The sequence below is a fragment of the Maylandia zebra genome, linkage group LG7, assembly GCF_041146795.1.
Source record: "Maylandia zebra isolate NMK-2024a linkage group LG7, Mzebra_GT3a, whole genome shotgun sequence".
NCBI classification, from domain to species: Eukaryota; Metazoa; Chordata; class Actinopteri; order Cichliformes; family Cichlidae; genus Maylandia; species Maylandia zebra.
The window spans coordinates 24,474,818-24,492,925 of record NC_135173.1 but is presented as its reverse complement, the minus strand read 5'-3'; the positions used below and the strand labels follow the sequence as shown (position 1 = coordinate 24,492,925).

The following is an 18,108-nucleotide window of genomic DNA, read 5'->3' as shown; positions in this document are numbered from 1 at the left end:
AAAAAAGCATTTAATTTAATGTCAAATACCCCCATCTTAGTTAGAAAGGCTAGTTACTTGTGTCGTCAATATATTCATATATTTAACAATAACTATAAATGAGAAACTGTGCTTCTCCCTCTGTGAGACACATAATCCATTGTTGGTTAATTCACCTGCTTTTGATGCTAATGAAATGAAATCCCCCCTAAAACTGGAATGCTTTTGCAGGTTTTGCAGGTGGCCACAGACCTTTGCTCTGTCCTGAATGGTGCTGAGCTGTGTGCACAATAAATGATGCTGGGACCTGATCCCATGCTCATGTAGTCTGTTTCTGACAATATAGCCAGAAACATGCACATGAGTAGTCTGCTGGAGGGCGTTTTGTAGGGCTCTGGCAGTACTTCTCCTGTTTCTCCTCCCACAAAAGAGCAGACACTGGTCCTGCTGCATGGTACAGCCATGTCCAGCGCTCCCTGTGCCTATCTCCTAGTATCTCTTCCAAACTCTTGAGGCTGTTTTGGGAGATACAGCAGACCTTCTTGCAACAGTGCAAATGTGCAACCTGAATGTGCTGCAGGCATCATCTTGTGCTCCCAGTAGTGAATCTGTCCACCCAAGCATTCAGTTAATATAGAAAGCAGATATTTCCCAAGGGAAGTTCTCTGATATTCTGGGCTCAAGTCTTTTATTTGCTGACATTTTTGTACAACATCATACAGTCAGACCCATGTGTTAGCGTCAATCCTTTAAAACCAAAGAACCATTTTGCAGCAAACTGCTACAAAGATAAATTAATTATAAAAGTGACAGAGATGCCAGTTGACTGTGTAATAAAATCAACCAATTCAATTAATTAAATCAATTCACGAAACAAAAAGCCATGGGATCAAAAGGAAAATAACACAAAACAAATATATATAACACACATGCACAAGTCTTCACCGTCCTATTGACCAATATGAATACTTTTTGTATTAATAGCAGGTCATATTTTATGTCTTTAGAGCACTTCTGAGGCAGTGTGTCATGTTTGTTTTGGTCCCTTTCTTCCTCTTTAGGAGTCAGTGATGTTACAGTTTTGTGGGAACAAGCTGGATAAGAAGGATTTCTTCGGAAAATCAGATCCGTTTCTTGTGTTTTACCGCAGCAACGAGGACGGATCGTAAGTTGACAAGTGACTTCTTATTGATATCCAGCGATTACATACTCAGCTATTATACACATAAAAACACACATGCAAAAATTTCTGAAGTACATATAGACTCCGAGCATGATGGTTAATGCTCTAAAAGCTTATACACGGAGGACGTACAGTAGGAGCTAAGCCGCCTGTGTGATGTTACATAATGCTTCCTGTTGTATGAGTGACTTATGCCTTCCATTCAGAAGCCGTAGATGCAGAGGTGAGCGGAAATAATAGCACAGAGTTGACATGAGAAACATAAAGAGAGGATGGATGGAAAAGACAGAGTTAAGTGAAAACTGCGTGTGGAGGTTGCAGTTTCTTTGCCCTGAAGATGCTTTTATTCAAGTCGACTTCAGCGTCTCGCACTTAACACATTTTCTTTTAGTGCAGCTGGGTATTTACTGATGCAGCCTAAATGTTCCGCCGCAGGGTTTAACAGCAGCAAGCCGTGGTTACAAAGAGCCAGTCCTGATCCCTCATAAAACAGAAACTGGAAGCTGTTTCTTCAGCTAAGGGTCAAGCTTCCTGAAACGCATTTTAAATGAAGCTCTCCCTCAATGATAAGGAGATGAAGCACTGAGGGCTTTGTTTTTGTTTTGTCTTTTTCTTTAACTTTGTATGTCTCGCAGGTACACCATCTGCCACAAAACAGAGGTGGTGAAGAATACTCTGGATCCAGTGTGGCAGGCTTTTAAAATTCCCGTCAGGGCGCTGTGTAATGGTGACTATGACAGGTATAGTAGGACACACAAGGGGATGCATGAATGTTTACAGTTAAATGGAGAGAATATTAATATACACAACAGGAACAGGAATATAGGTGAGCATATTTTTAAGCAGAGTCAAGCCAAGACATGTTTGGATTTGTTTGTGTTCTTATTGCGGCACAGATGGAGAAATTCTGGGTTAATAACTTTGTTTAAAATAATAATTTGGCTGATAACTCATGTATATGCTAATATTCCTTTTTGTGTGTCTAATTCTGTTTTGGTCTGAAAGTTAAAGTTTTTAGCTCTTTATCGTCCTTTGAATACTAAATAGGCACAGACTTACAAGACTTAGGTAAACTAGATGTTTGGGCGATGTTTAGGAGCTCCTTTGTATGGAAGCCCGTTTCTGCTACTAAATTTTTAAAAAGTATCCATATCTCAAAATTTCAAGTTATCTTTCTCGCAATTTTGACTTAATAACTCGAAATTTTGATTTATTAACTCAAAATTTTGAGAAAAGTAACTCAAAATTTCGAGTTAGCGCTGCCAATCAGTAATCTATGTGGAATGCGCACTCAAAACTGGATCGCAACAAACTGGCGCTTTCGAGAGTACGTTTGTAGATAGCAAGGCCATGTGATTCAGCTAATAACACAAAGATTCCATCATTTGTGAAGCCACGATGAAAATAATTAGCAATTTGTGCGTTCATGACTGGCTGTAATACCGGTAACTTAGCTGTAGCATTTGTAGCTGAGGGCTTCAGCTTCCGGGTAACAAGGAAATGACATCAATCACGTAGATTACCGATTGGCAACCCTAACTCGAAATTTTGAGCTATTAACTCAAAATTTTGAGTCAATTTTTTTGACATTTTGAGTTAATGTTATTAGCTCAAAATTTCCAGAAAATAACTCAAAATTTTGAGAAAGATAAATCAACATATCAAGTTATGGATATATTTTTTTTAAATTTAGTGGCAGAAACGGGCTTCCATACCTTTGAGATCCTTTTAAAAATTATTTAGTAATAAGTAGTAAGTAAGTAAAGCGCTTCCTTACTGTTAGCTTGCAGAAAAATGCATGGATATGTTGCATGGATAATTTATTTTTAACCTCCTAGGACCTGGCATCCACATATGTGGACATCACATTTTGGGTTGTCTAGACCAAAATACTAAATTTTGCTCTACAAGTGCCTGATATCCTCGTACGAGGACATTATACTCCCACTGTTCTATCAAAATTTAAAATGAATTTCAGAAACAAAAATCAGGTTAAAAAAAAAATAAATCAGGTAATTCTTTGTTTTTACATTCATCAGGTCCCAATCAGCCCAAATAGCAGAGAGAAATTAAAAATGCATGCCATTAAAGAGTTGCCGTGCCATAAAAGAGCATGCATAAAAATATAACAGTAGAATGCAATACTGTTACAGTTAAATGCTTCAGAAATCGTTAGAACACAGAGCTGTAATTAACATTTTAATTTTATTTTGTTGCAGAGTGCACTCTTTGTACAGGTGTCTATTTCTAAGGTGACAGCTACAGATTAAAGATTTGGAACCTAAACCTGGATACATTTAAACATTAAAGCTTACCAGACCGTAGTCTTAGAAAGGAGATGTAGAAACTTCTTTAGTTTGTCTAGAACTTCCTCTCTTTGCTGAGGACATGTGCATTCCACAGACCAGTGGCCAGCTCTATAAACAGAAAAATAGTAAATCTGTGGTGCTGATTGATTTTTCTTAATGGGATTTCACTCAATCCACTTGTTTCTCTGCACAGGAGCATTAAGGTGGAGGTGTACGACTGGGACAGAGATGGAGGGTGAGAGAGCAATGCTTTCCTGCATGTTAAAGCTACAGTGTGTGGTGCAATGGTCCATGAATTTATGCAGTATCATTATTTAATGTATTAAAACTACATTCTAAAAAGAGAGATACCAGCGAGACTGTTATTGTGTGTTCTTAAAATCCAAAAAAGCTGCCCTGATAACATCAGAGCATATGTGCAAAGTAGGGAAGTGCTTTTGGGATTTTGCTAACAGACCACTCTCCAAAGTGGATGTCCTTATACACACTCTTGTTTTTCACTGTTAAAGAGTAGACACTGCGGAAAAATATCTCAGCAGAGCCCTGCACGTGACAACACTCCCTTCTACTTCAGATATACAACACATTAATTATTAATATTTTCTGAACTGTCTCTCAATGGTTACCTTCATGGTGTCAGGCAGGGAATAAAGATCGTGTTTATCTTTTGAAGCAAGTGAATTCCCAGTACTCAGGGGCACAGTTTGCCCCTTCATTGTTCATTTCATACACAGTTTGTGACATTTCAAGGGCGTTTTGCCCTGAGCTCCTATTAATATCTGACCCTGAATTCCAACTCTGCTGATTATCTCTGTGAAATTACATAAATGGTTTCTACACCCACGCCTACAGTAACCAATGAGCTTCTCAGTGATAGTCCTGCTCCTTGAAGAAGACTTCAAATATTATGCACACTACAAACAAATTGATCCAATCTGTTATTCTCTAGCAGGCATTTGGACCATTCCTCTTGTCATTATTATTATTTTTACTTTTCCTGACACAGCTTTACTACAGTGTTTCCTGTTTTTAGCAATGGCCTAATGTGACTCTGTGTGTGTTCTTACAGCCACGATTTCATCGGAGAGTTCAGTACAAGCTACAGGGAAATGTCCAGAAGCCAGTCACAGTTCCACGTCTATGAGGTGATAATCCAACTCCTTTTCCCCACACCTTTCATAATATTAATTATTCATTATTCTCTCATCAAGATATCCAATTCAATTCAGTTTTATTTATACAGCGCCAAATCACAACAGTCGCCTCAAGGCGCTTTATATTGTAAGGTAGACCCTACAATACATACATAGAGAGAAAAACCCAACAATGAGCAAGCACTTTGGCAACAATGGGAAGGAAAAACTCCCTTTTAACAGGAAGAAACCTCCAGCAGAACCAGGCTCAGGGAGGGGCGGGGCCATCTGCTGCAACCGGTTGGGGTGAGAGAAGGAAGACAGGATAGAAGACATGCTGTGGAAGAGAGACAGAGATCAATAACAAGCATGATTCAGTGGAGAGCGGTCTATTAACACATAGTGAGTGAGAAAGGTGTCTGAAGAAGAAACACTCAGTGCATCATGGGAATCCTCCAGCAGCCTACACCTATTGCAGAATAACTAAGGGAGGATTCAGGGTCACCTGATCCAGATATCTAACCAAGACATGAACCTTCAAACAGCTATTTGAGCTCATAGAGCGGTGTTAACATATTATTAATGTGAGGGGTTTACACAGCTTACGTGTCAACACTGTAAGGGTAATACTCTCTGATACACCCACTGAACGAGAATAAAACATGCTTCAGAGACTGTTACCCACTGTTGCATGCCGTTGCACAATGTTTAAATAAAACATGTCATTCAACCTGGAAACAGCAAAATGCTGTGCCCCATTTTCAAACTGAACATACCCGAGGCAAGTTGTTATTAAAAAATATCCTCACAAACATTTTAACTAGTCCATGCAGGAGATCGGGCATTTTTAACAAAGAGAATGCTTTGAAAAAAGTGGAAATAATTCAAACGCATGTAGTTTTTCACTTGAATATAGGACACATTGTGCAACTTCAAAGCATTTATAGCGTAATCTCTGTACAACAGTTAGTATACAACAGAAGCTGCACAATAATTAGAGCAATACCAGGAGGACATGTGATCTGGAAAGCTTCTACGTTGTGGTCAGTCTACAAAAGATTAGAAAATTATTGTTGGATTCATTCACTTTTCACTGATTTAAAGTACACATTTTTCATGCTATATTTTCAAGTTGAAACCAACTGTGGTCACACAGTTTAAACAAATGATTTAGTTCATGCCATGCTCAGGACAGCTGTATTTTTCAACCTCAGTGCCATTAAGGTTTAATACTTTAAATTTGGTGCCATGACAAATAAAGTAAATACTTCGATCTAATAAAATTTTATAGGCTACAAAGCACTAAATAAAAAGAAACAGCTAAGTAATGATATCAAGTCATTAAATAAAAATAATTGACATTATCATGAAAAACTGGAATACTAGAGTAAAGAACTGCAGGTCTGTGGGACTGAAGTGGGTCGGATGAGGCTCACTTCTATCTTTAATCACAGCATTGCGTCCATACAGAAGAACATTTACAGTAGTTTTTCCCCACACACTGCAGCGTGAGCACAGGCTCAAAGTCAGGAAAAGTCATTTTTTTCTGTGTAATGTGAACATAAGTTTTGTCTCTCTTCCCCCTGGGGCCAGAAAGCTAGATGAATAAAACCAGACAAACACATTCATCAGAGGTTGGAATCTGACTGCTCTTACGCTCGTGGATTGTCAGTATACGATGCATCACCTTGATCCGGTAGTTTATAATACCAGGTGCACATGTTCTGAGTTGCATATTTTACGTTATGTTTGAGTTTTGTCCGAGTCAACATTTTCTAGAGCCACCTTCAAGTGTCATTTCTCACCAGTGGGAGTGTATATTATCTTCCTATAGTTTTCAGCAGTTTTTGCCTGTCCCAAGGAGGTTTGTTTCAGGGTTCAAGGATATCTTTCTGCTTGATCGTGAGGTGGCGTTTAGGGCAAGTTAGAAGTGAATTTCTAGTCTGGATCCAACAATTTTGGCAAGAGTTCTTCAGCATTGCTTGATAGGACAAAATTGCTAATTTCACATCATATTTGAACGAGCAAATTGTAAAAAGAAAACAATGGTAGAAATAGTCTTTTCTATACAGTCTTTGATTGCTCTTGTTATTTATTTGTAGCTCACATAATGATCTAAAATGTAAAAGACTCACTTTATTGTTGTGTTCATTTGTATTCCAAAGACTGAAATGGAGCATTATAGCTGGGATTATACACGGATTCTTTAATTACAGTGATTAACAGGCTGATATACAGCCATCCAGATGGAACTCACTAATATGTGTACTGCACGCTGTTAAGCAAGTTCCCTAAAAGGCTGTGCTTCCCTCTTGTCCTCGTTGCAGTTTGCTGACTGGTGTATCAGCTGTGTTCGAGCTAAGCATAAATCACTGAAAGTTAAGAGTCAGTAAAACTATGAAGCATAATCTGGAGAATAGATGTGGGGAGAGCAGGGTGCTCTCTCCACTCTCGTGTGATGTAACTGGGGGTTATCAAATCATTTAGACCAGTGCTGTCTTCAGCTTCATCAATCCTTAGCTCAGTTTTTAATTTTCTCCAAAACAGAGAAAATCAATTGTTCCTTGAGCAGAGGACAAGTAATAGAATACAAAATGAAGTGTGTGAACATGTTCTGAAAAATGTTTGGGGAGTGTGTACACTCTGTTGGAAGCCTCTATTGGAAGCAGTGTCCTGTGGCATTTGGAATACATGAATCTGAAGAGGGAGAGTAAACAGAGCTATTTCCATCAGTAACACCCACTGCAGTGTGCTGATGGAGATTCAGACATGTTTAGTTTTAAGAAGGCATGTGTTTTAATTTATGGAATAATCTGTTTTGATGATTCAAACTGATTTCTACACAGGTGCTAAATCCAAAGAAGAAGGGGAAGAAGAAGAAAAAGTACCAAAACTCAGGAACGGTATGCTGTTATTGTTACTCAAGTTGTCCTAATATGTTGGCTGAACTTTCATGCCATGTACCGATACAAAGTGATGCCATATAAATTCTGTACTTCCAGTGTTCCCTAAAACCTTTCTTCTGCAATATCATAACAGTGCCATCCTCATTTTTATGTGCGTGAAGCATCTGATGTTTACTGTTATCATCGCTAAACTTAAGGATTAAAGTGCCCTATCAAAAATGGATTTTTTTTATTGGTGAGATGTATAGAGGATTTTATCTCAGGTTATTTTCTCAAATATCCCCCTCAATGTTCAGAAATGTTTGGTTTGTTTTCTCATATTTTCCTTACAGTGGTGCAAACGTCATATTAACAGTCCATTAAGAATCGGCTTACATCCACTGTTTTCAAGGTCAACTTAATATTTTATTAGTTAAAAAAGTCTTATAACTTAAAAACTGTAATTTTTACAAGTATATTGTCCTCATATGGAATGTACTGGATAACAATTTGAAATATTTCACATTTGACCTCTGACCTCTCCTTCAAGGTCTAAGTCTATATAATGATACTATATATATGGTTAAACTATTTCTTACTGCCATTGTTTGTTTTGACAAAACATTGGCATATAGAGAATTATATAATGATATATACTGATCCTAAATATCACATTACTTGGACTTCTTTCTTTCTTCTTCAAGGTCAAACATGTAAAACTCATAAAATGTCTTTTATGTTTAAAACTACATTTAAAATTCTGCTGACTTTGTTTTTGTTACCAACATGTAGGAAATGCTGCTGGTTTATGTGGACTCTAAATATCACATTATAGTTTACATTAAAATATCATATCATATTTGACCTCTGACCTCACTCTAACATTTCACATCTGTCTTTGTTTCAAGTTGACCAAAATTACATTATTTTTTACTGAACTACAAGAACAAAGAAAATAAAATCAACATATAGAAAATACAAGGCAGTTTCCTTAAAAGTAAATACTGCCTAGAGAACGTGCTGCCTTGGTGGGGTTTTTCGCTCTCAGCACTTCTTGATTCTCCTTTATGGTTTTACCTTAATTCTGGCATCTCGACACACACCTTGTCATCTGTACCATGAGCTGAAAAAGTTCTGAGCCACCTGCACTTTGCTTCTATGGGAGCTGCTTGACATGAAGCTCCCAGTGCAGAATTTTTGTGGTGATGTTACATGCTCATCTGGGTTCAAAAGAGACCCCCCCACCACACACACACGCAGATAGAGAAAATAAACCAGATTAGGATTTTTTTATGTCATCTCTGCATGTGTTGGTGTGTTTAGTCTTATTTAGTTTTAGCTTAATAAAATACTATTAGAATTATAAAATAGCATAAAAACCACAGTGGAGCAAAACAGAAAAGATCACAGCCCTAAAAAATAAATGTTAGAAACATTTGATTAGTGGTGTAAAAATGTCTCATCAGAGAATCAGGTGCTACAGTGACAGATTCACACTGCACAAGTACTTCCTGTCTAATTGGTGCACATGTCTGCCTGCAGGTCACTCTGCTGTCCTGCCTGGTGGACACTGAGCTGTCTTTCCTGGACTACATCAGAGGCGGGTAAGGTCACAATAATTGATAACATACAGTACTCAATTAGGCAGCAACATTAATGTCATCATTAAATTCTGAATGGCCTGGAGTTAGCAGTGTAGACGCAGCAGAGAGGACTTCCGCTGCCTTTTATCTCCCACTTCCAAAATGAAGACAGACAGCTGCCGATAACCTGCTGCTTAATTGCTCATGCTGCGTGCTTTGAAACATGCTATCATATAATCTGGCTCGACTGATGGCTCTCTGTTTCTCCTCATGTGACTTATTTATTCTGTTCTTTTATTTCTTGTAGGACTCAGATTAATTTCACAGTGGCAATTGATTTCACAGCATCAAATGGTGAGTGTTTTAAAGCTCTGCCCACATATTATTGAAATCTCTTTAGTGTATCAACTAGGGCTGCCACGATTTGTCGACTAGTCACGATTACGTCGACTATCAAAATCGTCGACGACTGATTTAATAGTCGACGCGTCGTTTGAAGCTTTGTAAGATCACAAAAGACGCAGGAATAAGTGGCAGGATTTAAGAGTGTAATAACGGACTGAAACAGAAGATGGCAGCATTGCATGTACAAGGATGTCAGCTACCGTTAAACCCCGAAGAAGAAGAGAAGCAGCTGTGTCCCAGAATTCATAGCGCGGCCCAGCGCAGTTTCCAACAATGGCGGCAGCTAGTTAGTTTTAATATTACTCTTATTATTCTTTCTGGGTCACAAAATAAACGTTTAACATATTTTCAGGCGAGAATGTAGCTGTGTAAACCTCAAATATCGGCTCAGTTTATCAGGACACCACATATTTTCCAAAAGTGCTCCGACGTTTTCGGAGACATCTGTTACCCACTAGCTCGTTAGCGAGCCGGGGGCTAGGCTCACTAGCGCCGTGAGAACACCGGACTCCCCGCAAATCGTTTTCAAACCCACCGCTGTCTTTCGCTACTCAGGTTAAATATATATATGAGTCACTTAGATAACTTAAAATGTTATTGTTTGGCTTTTTTTTTAGTATTTTATTTGTTCCTGAGTAAATCAGTTTGTCTGAGATTAAAGTTATAGTTTTTACACAGCTGAATAAACATCAAGCAGACAGCTGATTATCAGAAGTGTGAGATGCTCCAGAATATACTCCAGTGTCCTGTTATATTTTAGATAGCAAGGAGTTTATTAAACTTCACCGAAACAATCTGCAAATTTCATTAAAATTTAATAAACTATCATCTTGTCTTTATTTTTAGTTAGCACAGACCTTAAACACTTAAAGCTGTAAGCTAATGATAGTTATAAGAGCAGATGCTGCTGGTGCAATAAGCTGTAGTTTTACGTCCAATGGATGATGATCTGATTAGTCGACTAATCGCAAAAATAATCGGTGACTAGTCGACTATCAAAATAATCGTTTGTGGCAGCCCTAGTATCAACAGATAAAATGTTGCAGGCTAACGATCAGATCTTTATATGATTTGAACCTTTAAGAGACTGCTTATCCGCTCATTTGATGGCTCTTCACCCCTTAACTTGACTAAGAAGATAGAACAGCTGAAAGCTGGATAATTATTAGAACGCTATCTGTTGCTCTAAATCTCTGAGCTCAGCTTGATTTTACTTGTTAGCCAAAAGTTTCTGCCTCTCTGGAGAACGAAAGCCATTACTCCCACATTTTGCCCAAATTTATTTTCAGTTTAGATTGTTGTGTTCATGTAGTGGCGGTTTATAAAACCCACAGGAAAACCACAATGCATTTATCAGAACAACTTAACGTCAGACAAACAAAATGAGCTATTCTGCACGGATGACTTTGTCAGGGATGAGTAATGTTCTCATTTCAGCAAAAGATGATTTAGTGAGTCAATATATGTTATACAATTTTAGAGACTTCTTTCTGCCACAAGAGATATTAATGAGTTTCTGTGCTGCCATCAAAGCAGCTCCCACACTGTAAAATAATAGTGGTGTGGTGCATCTATTTATAATGTATGCATATTATCTTCATTAGTTTTTCTTTGATCCTATTTGTAAAACAGGTTGTTCCAGACTGTTACAGCTGTCTCATTTCTTTAATAATGTTGCGCAAACAAAGCCGTAGGCTACAAGTTTTCTCAAACCCAAAGCCAACGCTGAACTCATTTCAAATGAATATTATTATTGTGACCCAAATCTAATACAGCATGTTCATCTGGGCCACAGAGCACCCTTGGTTTTCTAATTATTATTATTATTATTATTATTATTATTATTATCTGGCAGATGTGTCACCGCATAGTCCTGTAAGGGGTGCAAGATTTATAGTATGAGTGACCTCCTCGCCGCCACAGCTTCCAAATACTGTCGGTTATTTGGATTCATGCTCACATACACCATCCTGCTGTTGCAAATGTTAGATGGAGAACCACCTCAATGTGCATTAATCTGAAGCTGAAAGGGGCCTAGAATAGGTCCTCTAGTACAGCGGTCCCCAACCTTTTTTGCACCACGGACCAGTTTATGCCCGACAATATTTTCACAGACCGGCCTTTAAGGTGTCGCGGATAAATACAACAAAATAAAACTAGTACCGGTACCGAAAAAAAGAAGATTTATTCATAACACACGTGAAAAGACCCAGGAAAACAGAGTTAACGATAAAAACGATAACAAAATAACGCTGAAAACCGATAAAAACCCTGAAAACCACACATTTCACACCTGAGCCTCAACTCTCGCGGCCCGGTACCAAACGACTCACGGACCGGTACCGGTTCGAGGCCCGGGGGTTGGGGACCGCTGCTCTAGTACAGTCTTCACTCTACTTTTTAGCGCAGCTTCAACAACATTAATATAACTGGCTCACTGGTGTAAGGCTGTTATTTAGTCTTAAATTTGCATTTATCAGTATTCTCAGTTTTTCAAATTTCACTCTGTAATGGTGACAGTCGTTCAAAAAGCAAGCCTCGCGTCACATACGCTGTCTTGGTAACACATTCAAGCAGTTATTTGGACAGTTCTTTCAAAGCCCGCAAGAAAATGAATAAGGGAGGACTGTAGTTGTGACAGTTGGAACATAAATGAAATAAAGATTAGCTTCAGGACTTTGGTAATGTCCACAAAAAGATTTTGTACAAAGGCCAGAAATGCGATGAAACAAAAAAGATTTGACAAAAACCTTCACCATGATAGTGAGCAGCATAACAAACTCTTGTGAACGTATGTTATGTGCACGCGTTAGTGCAGCAACACATGCTAAATGTTAGCATCTGCTTTGGTCCTCATAGTGTAACGTGCTAGTATGCTAACATTTCTTAATTAGCACTTAATACAAATATACTTTTACATTTGCAAACGTAAAAGTATATTTGTACAAACATTTACATTTGTTTGGTAATATATCAAAGTACAGAATAAATTTAATTGCATGGGAAGCAATAGTGTCTTGGATTATATCCGTGAATTATATGACAATCAGTTACTAAGAAACACGATTGGCTCTCATGTTTCCTGTTTTGCCCGCTAATTGGGTCTTTATGTGCAGGTGGGAAAGGCCACTGTCTTTATCCTCATCCCGAGTGCTGTTGCTTCTTTTATAATATCTGTGATCTGTTCTCAAGGCTGTTAAATTCTACCCAGTCCATAGAGCCTAAGGTTTTTCATTTTAGCCTTACAGTTTTGTAACTGCTTACGATTAAATTCAGTAATGTTTGCTTCAGGTTGAAAGAGCCAATAGTTTAAGAGTTAATTACTGAACTATTTAAAAATAGATCTATGTGGTAAATAAATGAATCCAAACTGCCTGACAGGGTCCATAAGTTACGAGCTAATTTGAGAAAATGTAAATATTTTTGGTTTTGATGTTCACATTGTAACAAAAATCAAATAACACATGATTTTTGGTCTTTGCTCTCGTCGTTATATTAACTTTTCTTTCATGTAGCTATTCTTAAATAAATAGGACACAATTTACGATGGGCTTTATTTAATACCAGTTTTGCCATTATTGGGTTTGATTATTTAATTGTCAGGAGTGGCTTTTGAAATTTATACACAAGAATATTGTCAGTTTTTGCTTATTTCATTAGTTTGTGCAAATTGGAATAAAGCTCTGAAGGATCGGCTCAATATCTTGTAAGTTTAAAATGACTACAGTACGTTTCATGTTGCCTATCTATCCTGCAATATTTGGGGAAATTGTATGACCCACTGAGGTGTGAGGCAGCCACTGAGATTGTTTCTTCCTCCAGTGCAGCTGTGCCTTGCAGAAATGTCTGTCTGCAATTTAACCCCTTTCACCTTCTCTCCTCCTTTTTATTTCAATATGACTCACAGCCCAGGGGGAGCAGGCATAATTACAGTGTGATGCTGATGTGTGTTTTATTTTGTTGAACCATTCGGGTCCCAGGCAACCCATCCCAGCCCACCTCACTCCATTACATGAGCCCTTACCAGCTAAATGACTATGCCATGGCACTGCGGGCTGTCGGTGAGATCATCCAGGACTACGACAGCGACAAGATGTTTCCCGCGCTGGGTTTTGGTGCCAAGCTTCCCCCAGATGGACGGGTCTCACATGAGTTTGCCCTGGTGAGGACATCGTTTTTTTTCTTCATATCCAGCCATCCATTTGTCCAGATACATACATGAAAAAAAAGCTTTGCTCCATTTTTTCTTCTGTATTATGTTTAGGCACATACAGTCTAAACCTGGATTAAACATGCAAACGTTATGTTGTTTCTTCCACGTAAGATGTTGAAAAATGATGAAGGGTTGACTGACAGTATATTGTTTACTTCTTGTTTGCTTAATAATTGACACGGGAAATTATTGGATTCCAAGTTCCATTTGAGTAACGTTTTAAGGTTTTAGTCTTAACACTGCAAAACCTTTCTTTAGGCAGTAATGAAACTTTAAATAATAAAGTGAAGCAAGGATCTAAGCCTCTATTACCAACTCTTTAAAGCTGTGCATAGACATGGCCTCAGTTTGAGCTAAAGTTAACATGTGTCATGCTAAATGTTAGCATCTGCTTTGGTCCTCACAGTGTAACGTGCTAGTGTGCTAACATTTCTTAATTAGCACTTAACACAAATATACTTTTATGTTTGCTATTTGGTAATATATCAAAGTACAGGATAAATTTAATTGCATGGGAAGCAACAGTGTCTTTAATATTAGTGCCAGTCCATCTGTGAATTATATGATAATCAGTTACTAAGAAACTTGACCTGACAAGGTGAGGAACCGTCAAAGAGCGTGGTTTCATCCTCTGGAAATCTTGTCATTTTTGTAGTCTGTTGGATCTGACACTGGGCAAGAAGTGAGGCATACGCTGGAGATGTTTTCAGTCCTTCACAAAGCCACAATTCATCTGATAATTAAATCTTGTGTTATGTGAGATTCCAACCAAACAATGTTTTTGACCAAAGGAAATAAAGCCTTGCTTTGTGACGGGTCTTGTGAAATTCAGTGCTGATTTGATGAACATCATTAGAACTGGCAGAATAAAAGATTTGGCCTGTCCTCAAACTGCTGTTGAATACGGCTGCGAAAGCAAATCTTTTCATATCTTTGGTGCCAGCTGGAGGAGTCTGTCAGTCACACTGAGACCACAAGAAAACTAAAGCGACATCTAAAACATAACGTAATACTGCATGCAAGTTAAAAAAGAAAACTTTTCGAAAATCCAACAAAAAACACTTTCAAACAGGCACTCTCTTACATACTTGGTGTTACAGTGAACAAATATATTGGTGGGTGGTCAGTGCTGCTGTCCAAAAACGTGTACACAGCATCCAAACTGCCTGCGCACTGTGGAGATAGAAGCCAAAAGAGCCAAGTGAGTTTGTTTTTAGGTGTGATAACATGCCAAGTTTATTTTTTTTATTATTTGTATAAGGCCACTGTTAGTCATACAAGAGTGACATAGTATTTTAACTGTAGTTTAATTTCTTTGTATCAATCTTTTTTCTGTTGAAAATGGGCAGATTGTAGGCTGCATTTTATTTTATTAAACCAAAGACAGTGCAAATTAACTGATTTACTATGTCTAGTTAGTGTCATGGCTGTGTGAAGGCAGGCAGGGAGGAAGAACCCAAAATGCAGGACTCGGAGGCAGATGTAAACTCAAAACACTCAGCTTTATTGCTGGGCAGAAAAGGAACATAAAGTTAACTAAACTGGGCGGGCAGGCGGGGTTAACGTGAGGGTGAGTAGACGTTAACGACGCGACACTGACACAAAGACACACTGGGCTTAAATACACTGAGGGAGTCATCAAGGAATTAGAGACAGAAGGGGAACACAGCTGGGAGGAATAAGACCTAACGAGACAGGGAGAGCAAAGCTGGAACACTGACATCAGACAGGAACAAGAACCTTCAAAGTAAAACAGGAAACAAAACACACTTTACCAAGACACGGACTAGACAGAGACAGACTTGACACTGAACAAAACCTACTAAATAATAATCATAATCAAAACAGTATCACTGATCAATCAGAACATAAATCCTAATCTAGAAAAACACCAAAATACAAGAAACAGAAAGCTGGGTCAACATGACCCAGAACCGTGACAGTTAGCTTCTAAGGACCATTTTTAGTTTTATACCATCAACATTATGAAATTTGGTAACGTTAAGACTTTTTTGAACTGTAACTGTGATGCAGTGACTGGCACTGTCAGTTCACAGCATGAAGATTTTGGTTGGTTCTTGGTTCATGAATTACCTCATGAATCTCCTCCAGTTAGGTTCAGCGATGATTCCTTATTGGCTGCAGTTGTGCATGTCTGGGTGTCTGCCTCTGTGTTAGTACTGCGATGGACTGATGATCTGTCAGTGTCAGCTGGGAAAGGTTCAAGTCTGGAATTGATGGATGTAACTTTTGCACTTTTTTCCCAGACCCTCTCATTTGTATTGTAGATAAGATAAGATAACCTTTATTAGTCCCACACGTGGGAAATTTGTTTTGTCACAGCAGGAAGTGGACAGTGCAAAAGTTATGAGGCAAAAATTAGAATACAATAAGAATAAATACAGTACACAACTGTACAGAATAGAATAAAATAAAATACTATATACAGTAGAATAAAATAAAATAAATATACAATAAGATAAAAATAGAATACAAATACAAATACTATATACAACTGAGTAAAAATACAACGATGACAGAAAGGATTATTGCACTTAGTATTATACAGAAAGGATTATTGCAGTCGCTGAAGGTAATTTTTTGAGATTAATTTTTTAAAGGATTCTGATAAATTTACATCGATTTGTGTGTAATTGTGTCTAGGAAATTGGTACCTTCTCATAAACCTATGATTAATTCATTAAAATAGATTGGAGCAGGTTTGTACTTTGTGGAAGCTGCCATATCCCTCCACCGTGTATAAATACAGTCGGCAGAAAGAACTTCTAGTTTCTGACTAATTGTGTTTTATGTACGTGGCTATAAAATGGCTCCATAAACAAAACAAGGCAGAGGAGAAGAGAGGCTGTAGGAGTTTGCGTGCTGACATTTCAATTTGTGCCTGCACCTTCAGACTAAAGATATAAAGTAGCTCTGTTTTACCTTTGGAGAAGGAGTCCCTCTCACTAAAGAAATTAAATTGCAAAAAATAAGAAAATGCCAGTGGTATCTAAAAAATATAGTATCCTCTTCCTCCTCACATCAAGCCTCATCTCCTAAACTGAAGTCAGGGCTCTAACAGCGTGCATAAGTTTATTCCACGATATTGTCAGCAGATAAGACATGTGACCTGAACAGCTAAAAAAGAGCTGACTAAACAACAACAGCTGGTTGTAAGCTAACATTGCTCTCGCTAATGTTATAGTCAAGTGTCCTAAAAATCATACTTTCCCTCTGATAAAGAGTTTGATTACATTCTCACAGCATATGAGCATCTTACTGACAGAAAACCTCAGCATGTTCTCAGCAACTCATTTTAGCTTTGCTGTAATCGGACAGAGGTGAGCTTCTCAGACTCATTGATCTGTATCTGACTCCTTCCACAAAGTTTTACAGCCTTTTCCCGAGTAAATACGCTTCTCACCCAGCATTGACAGCTGAGGTATACAGTGGGCTGACAACAAGGTAATGCACTCAAATGGGTAGGGGCATTCTACTGACATGCAGCAGTGAAGATTTGACCTACTGTAGCTTTAAACTTAGGGTTGAGATCCCACATTGTTCATATTGAGTAGAAATAGTTGTGCTTTTGACTGTTCATCTCTCCTTATTCCACTCATCCATTTGTCTCTACCACTCTGCCAGTGTCAAGTGCTCTAGGGCTGTAGACATCCTGACCATTACTCAAGCCGCACATAATCTCTTCTTGGTCGACTCTCACCTCCAGATGTTGCTCCAGAGGCATTTACAGCCATTACAGCTGCTCAGCATCGGCTACTCCCTAAAGGCACACATGCATTAATTTAACGATTGAGGATCTGACTGAGTCAGCTCTTAAAGAGGAAGGCTACAGCTGTGTAGCCACAGTGGGAGAAGGCCACCACTGAATCTGACGTTAATTATGCAAGCTCCATTTACAAAACAATGGAGTCTCATGTGCACTGTTCGTACTCATGGGTAGCCAAGCAGAGTTAGTGAGGATGGTTTCTTACTCAGATAATTGAAAGCCTAAAACATATGGGTAGTTTAAATAATGCATTGTTTCCTTTTTTGCGACTTTCTTTTGGGCCTCCAAAAGCAGTCAACCAGGCACAGATTTAATATTTTAATATTACAGATGTGGGAGACACAGAGGAAGAAGCCAGAGGATGGGCTTATGTCAGAGTCTAATACAAATTATCATCATGTTTGATCTTTTTATAACTAACACTGCAGCTCCAACTTGCCTGAGGATACCATTTACCGAACTGATGCAAAAGAAGGATTAAAGCCTTCCTTAAACTATGTAATTTATAAGTCTAGCTGAGATTCTGCATCCTTAAAAGATCTTTTACACTTGGTGTTAATATTGGAGTATTATCGATGTTTTGGCCCCGGGTTGACCACTTTTCACGTCTCTCAATATGCTAACAGGGAAT

The 18,108-nt window shown here is 38.3% G+C and overlaps 1 protein-coding gene across 3 annotated transcripts in view; it reads left to right on the top strand.

Moving 5' to 3' along the window:
• LOC101470854 (copine-8) overlaps nucleotides 1-18,108 on the top strand; it is a 94,681-nt gene that overhangs the window by 62,257 nt on the left and 14,316 nt on the right. For all 3 annotated transcript variants that reach the window (XM_012922809.2, XM_004564462.3, XM_014409089.3), the window contains 8 exons: nucleotides 1,041-1,144; nucleotides 1,798-1,902; nucleotides 3,665-3,706; nucleotides 4,541-4,616; nucleotides 7,451-7,507; nucleotides 9,032-9,093; nucleotides 9,380-9,426; nucleotides 13,458-13,639. In XM_012922809.2, the coding sequence (XP_012778263.2) occupies nucleotides 1,041-1,144; nucleotides 1,798-1,902; nucleotides 3,665-3,706; nucleotides 4,541-4,616; nucleotides 7,451-7,507; nucleotides 9,032-9,093; nucleotides 9,380-9,426; nucleotides 13,458-13,639 (675 nt within the window). The remainder of the gene's footprint in view (nucleotides 1-1,040; nucleotides 1,145-1,797; nucleotides 1,903-3,664; nucleotides 3,707-4,540; nucleotides 4,617-7,450; nucleotides 7,508-9,031; nucleotides 9,094-9,379; nucleotides 9,427-13,457; nucleotides 13,640-18,108) is intronic.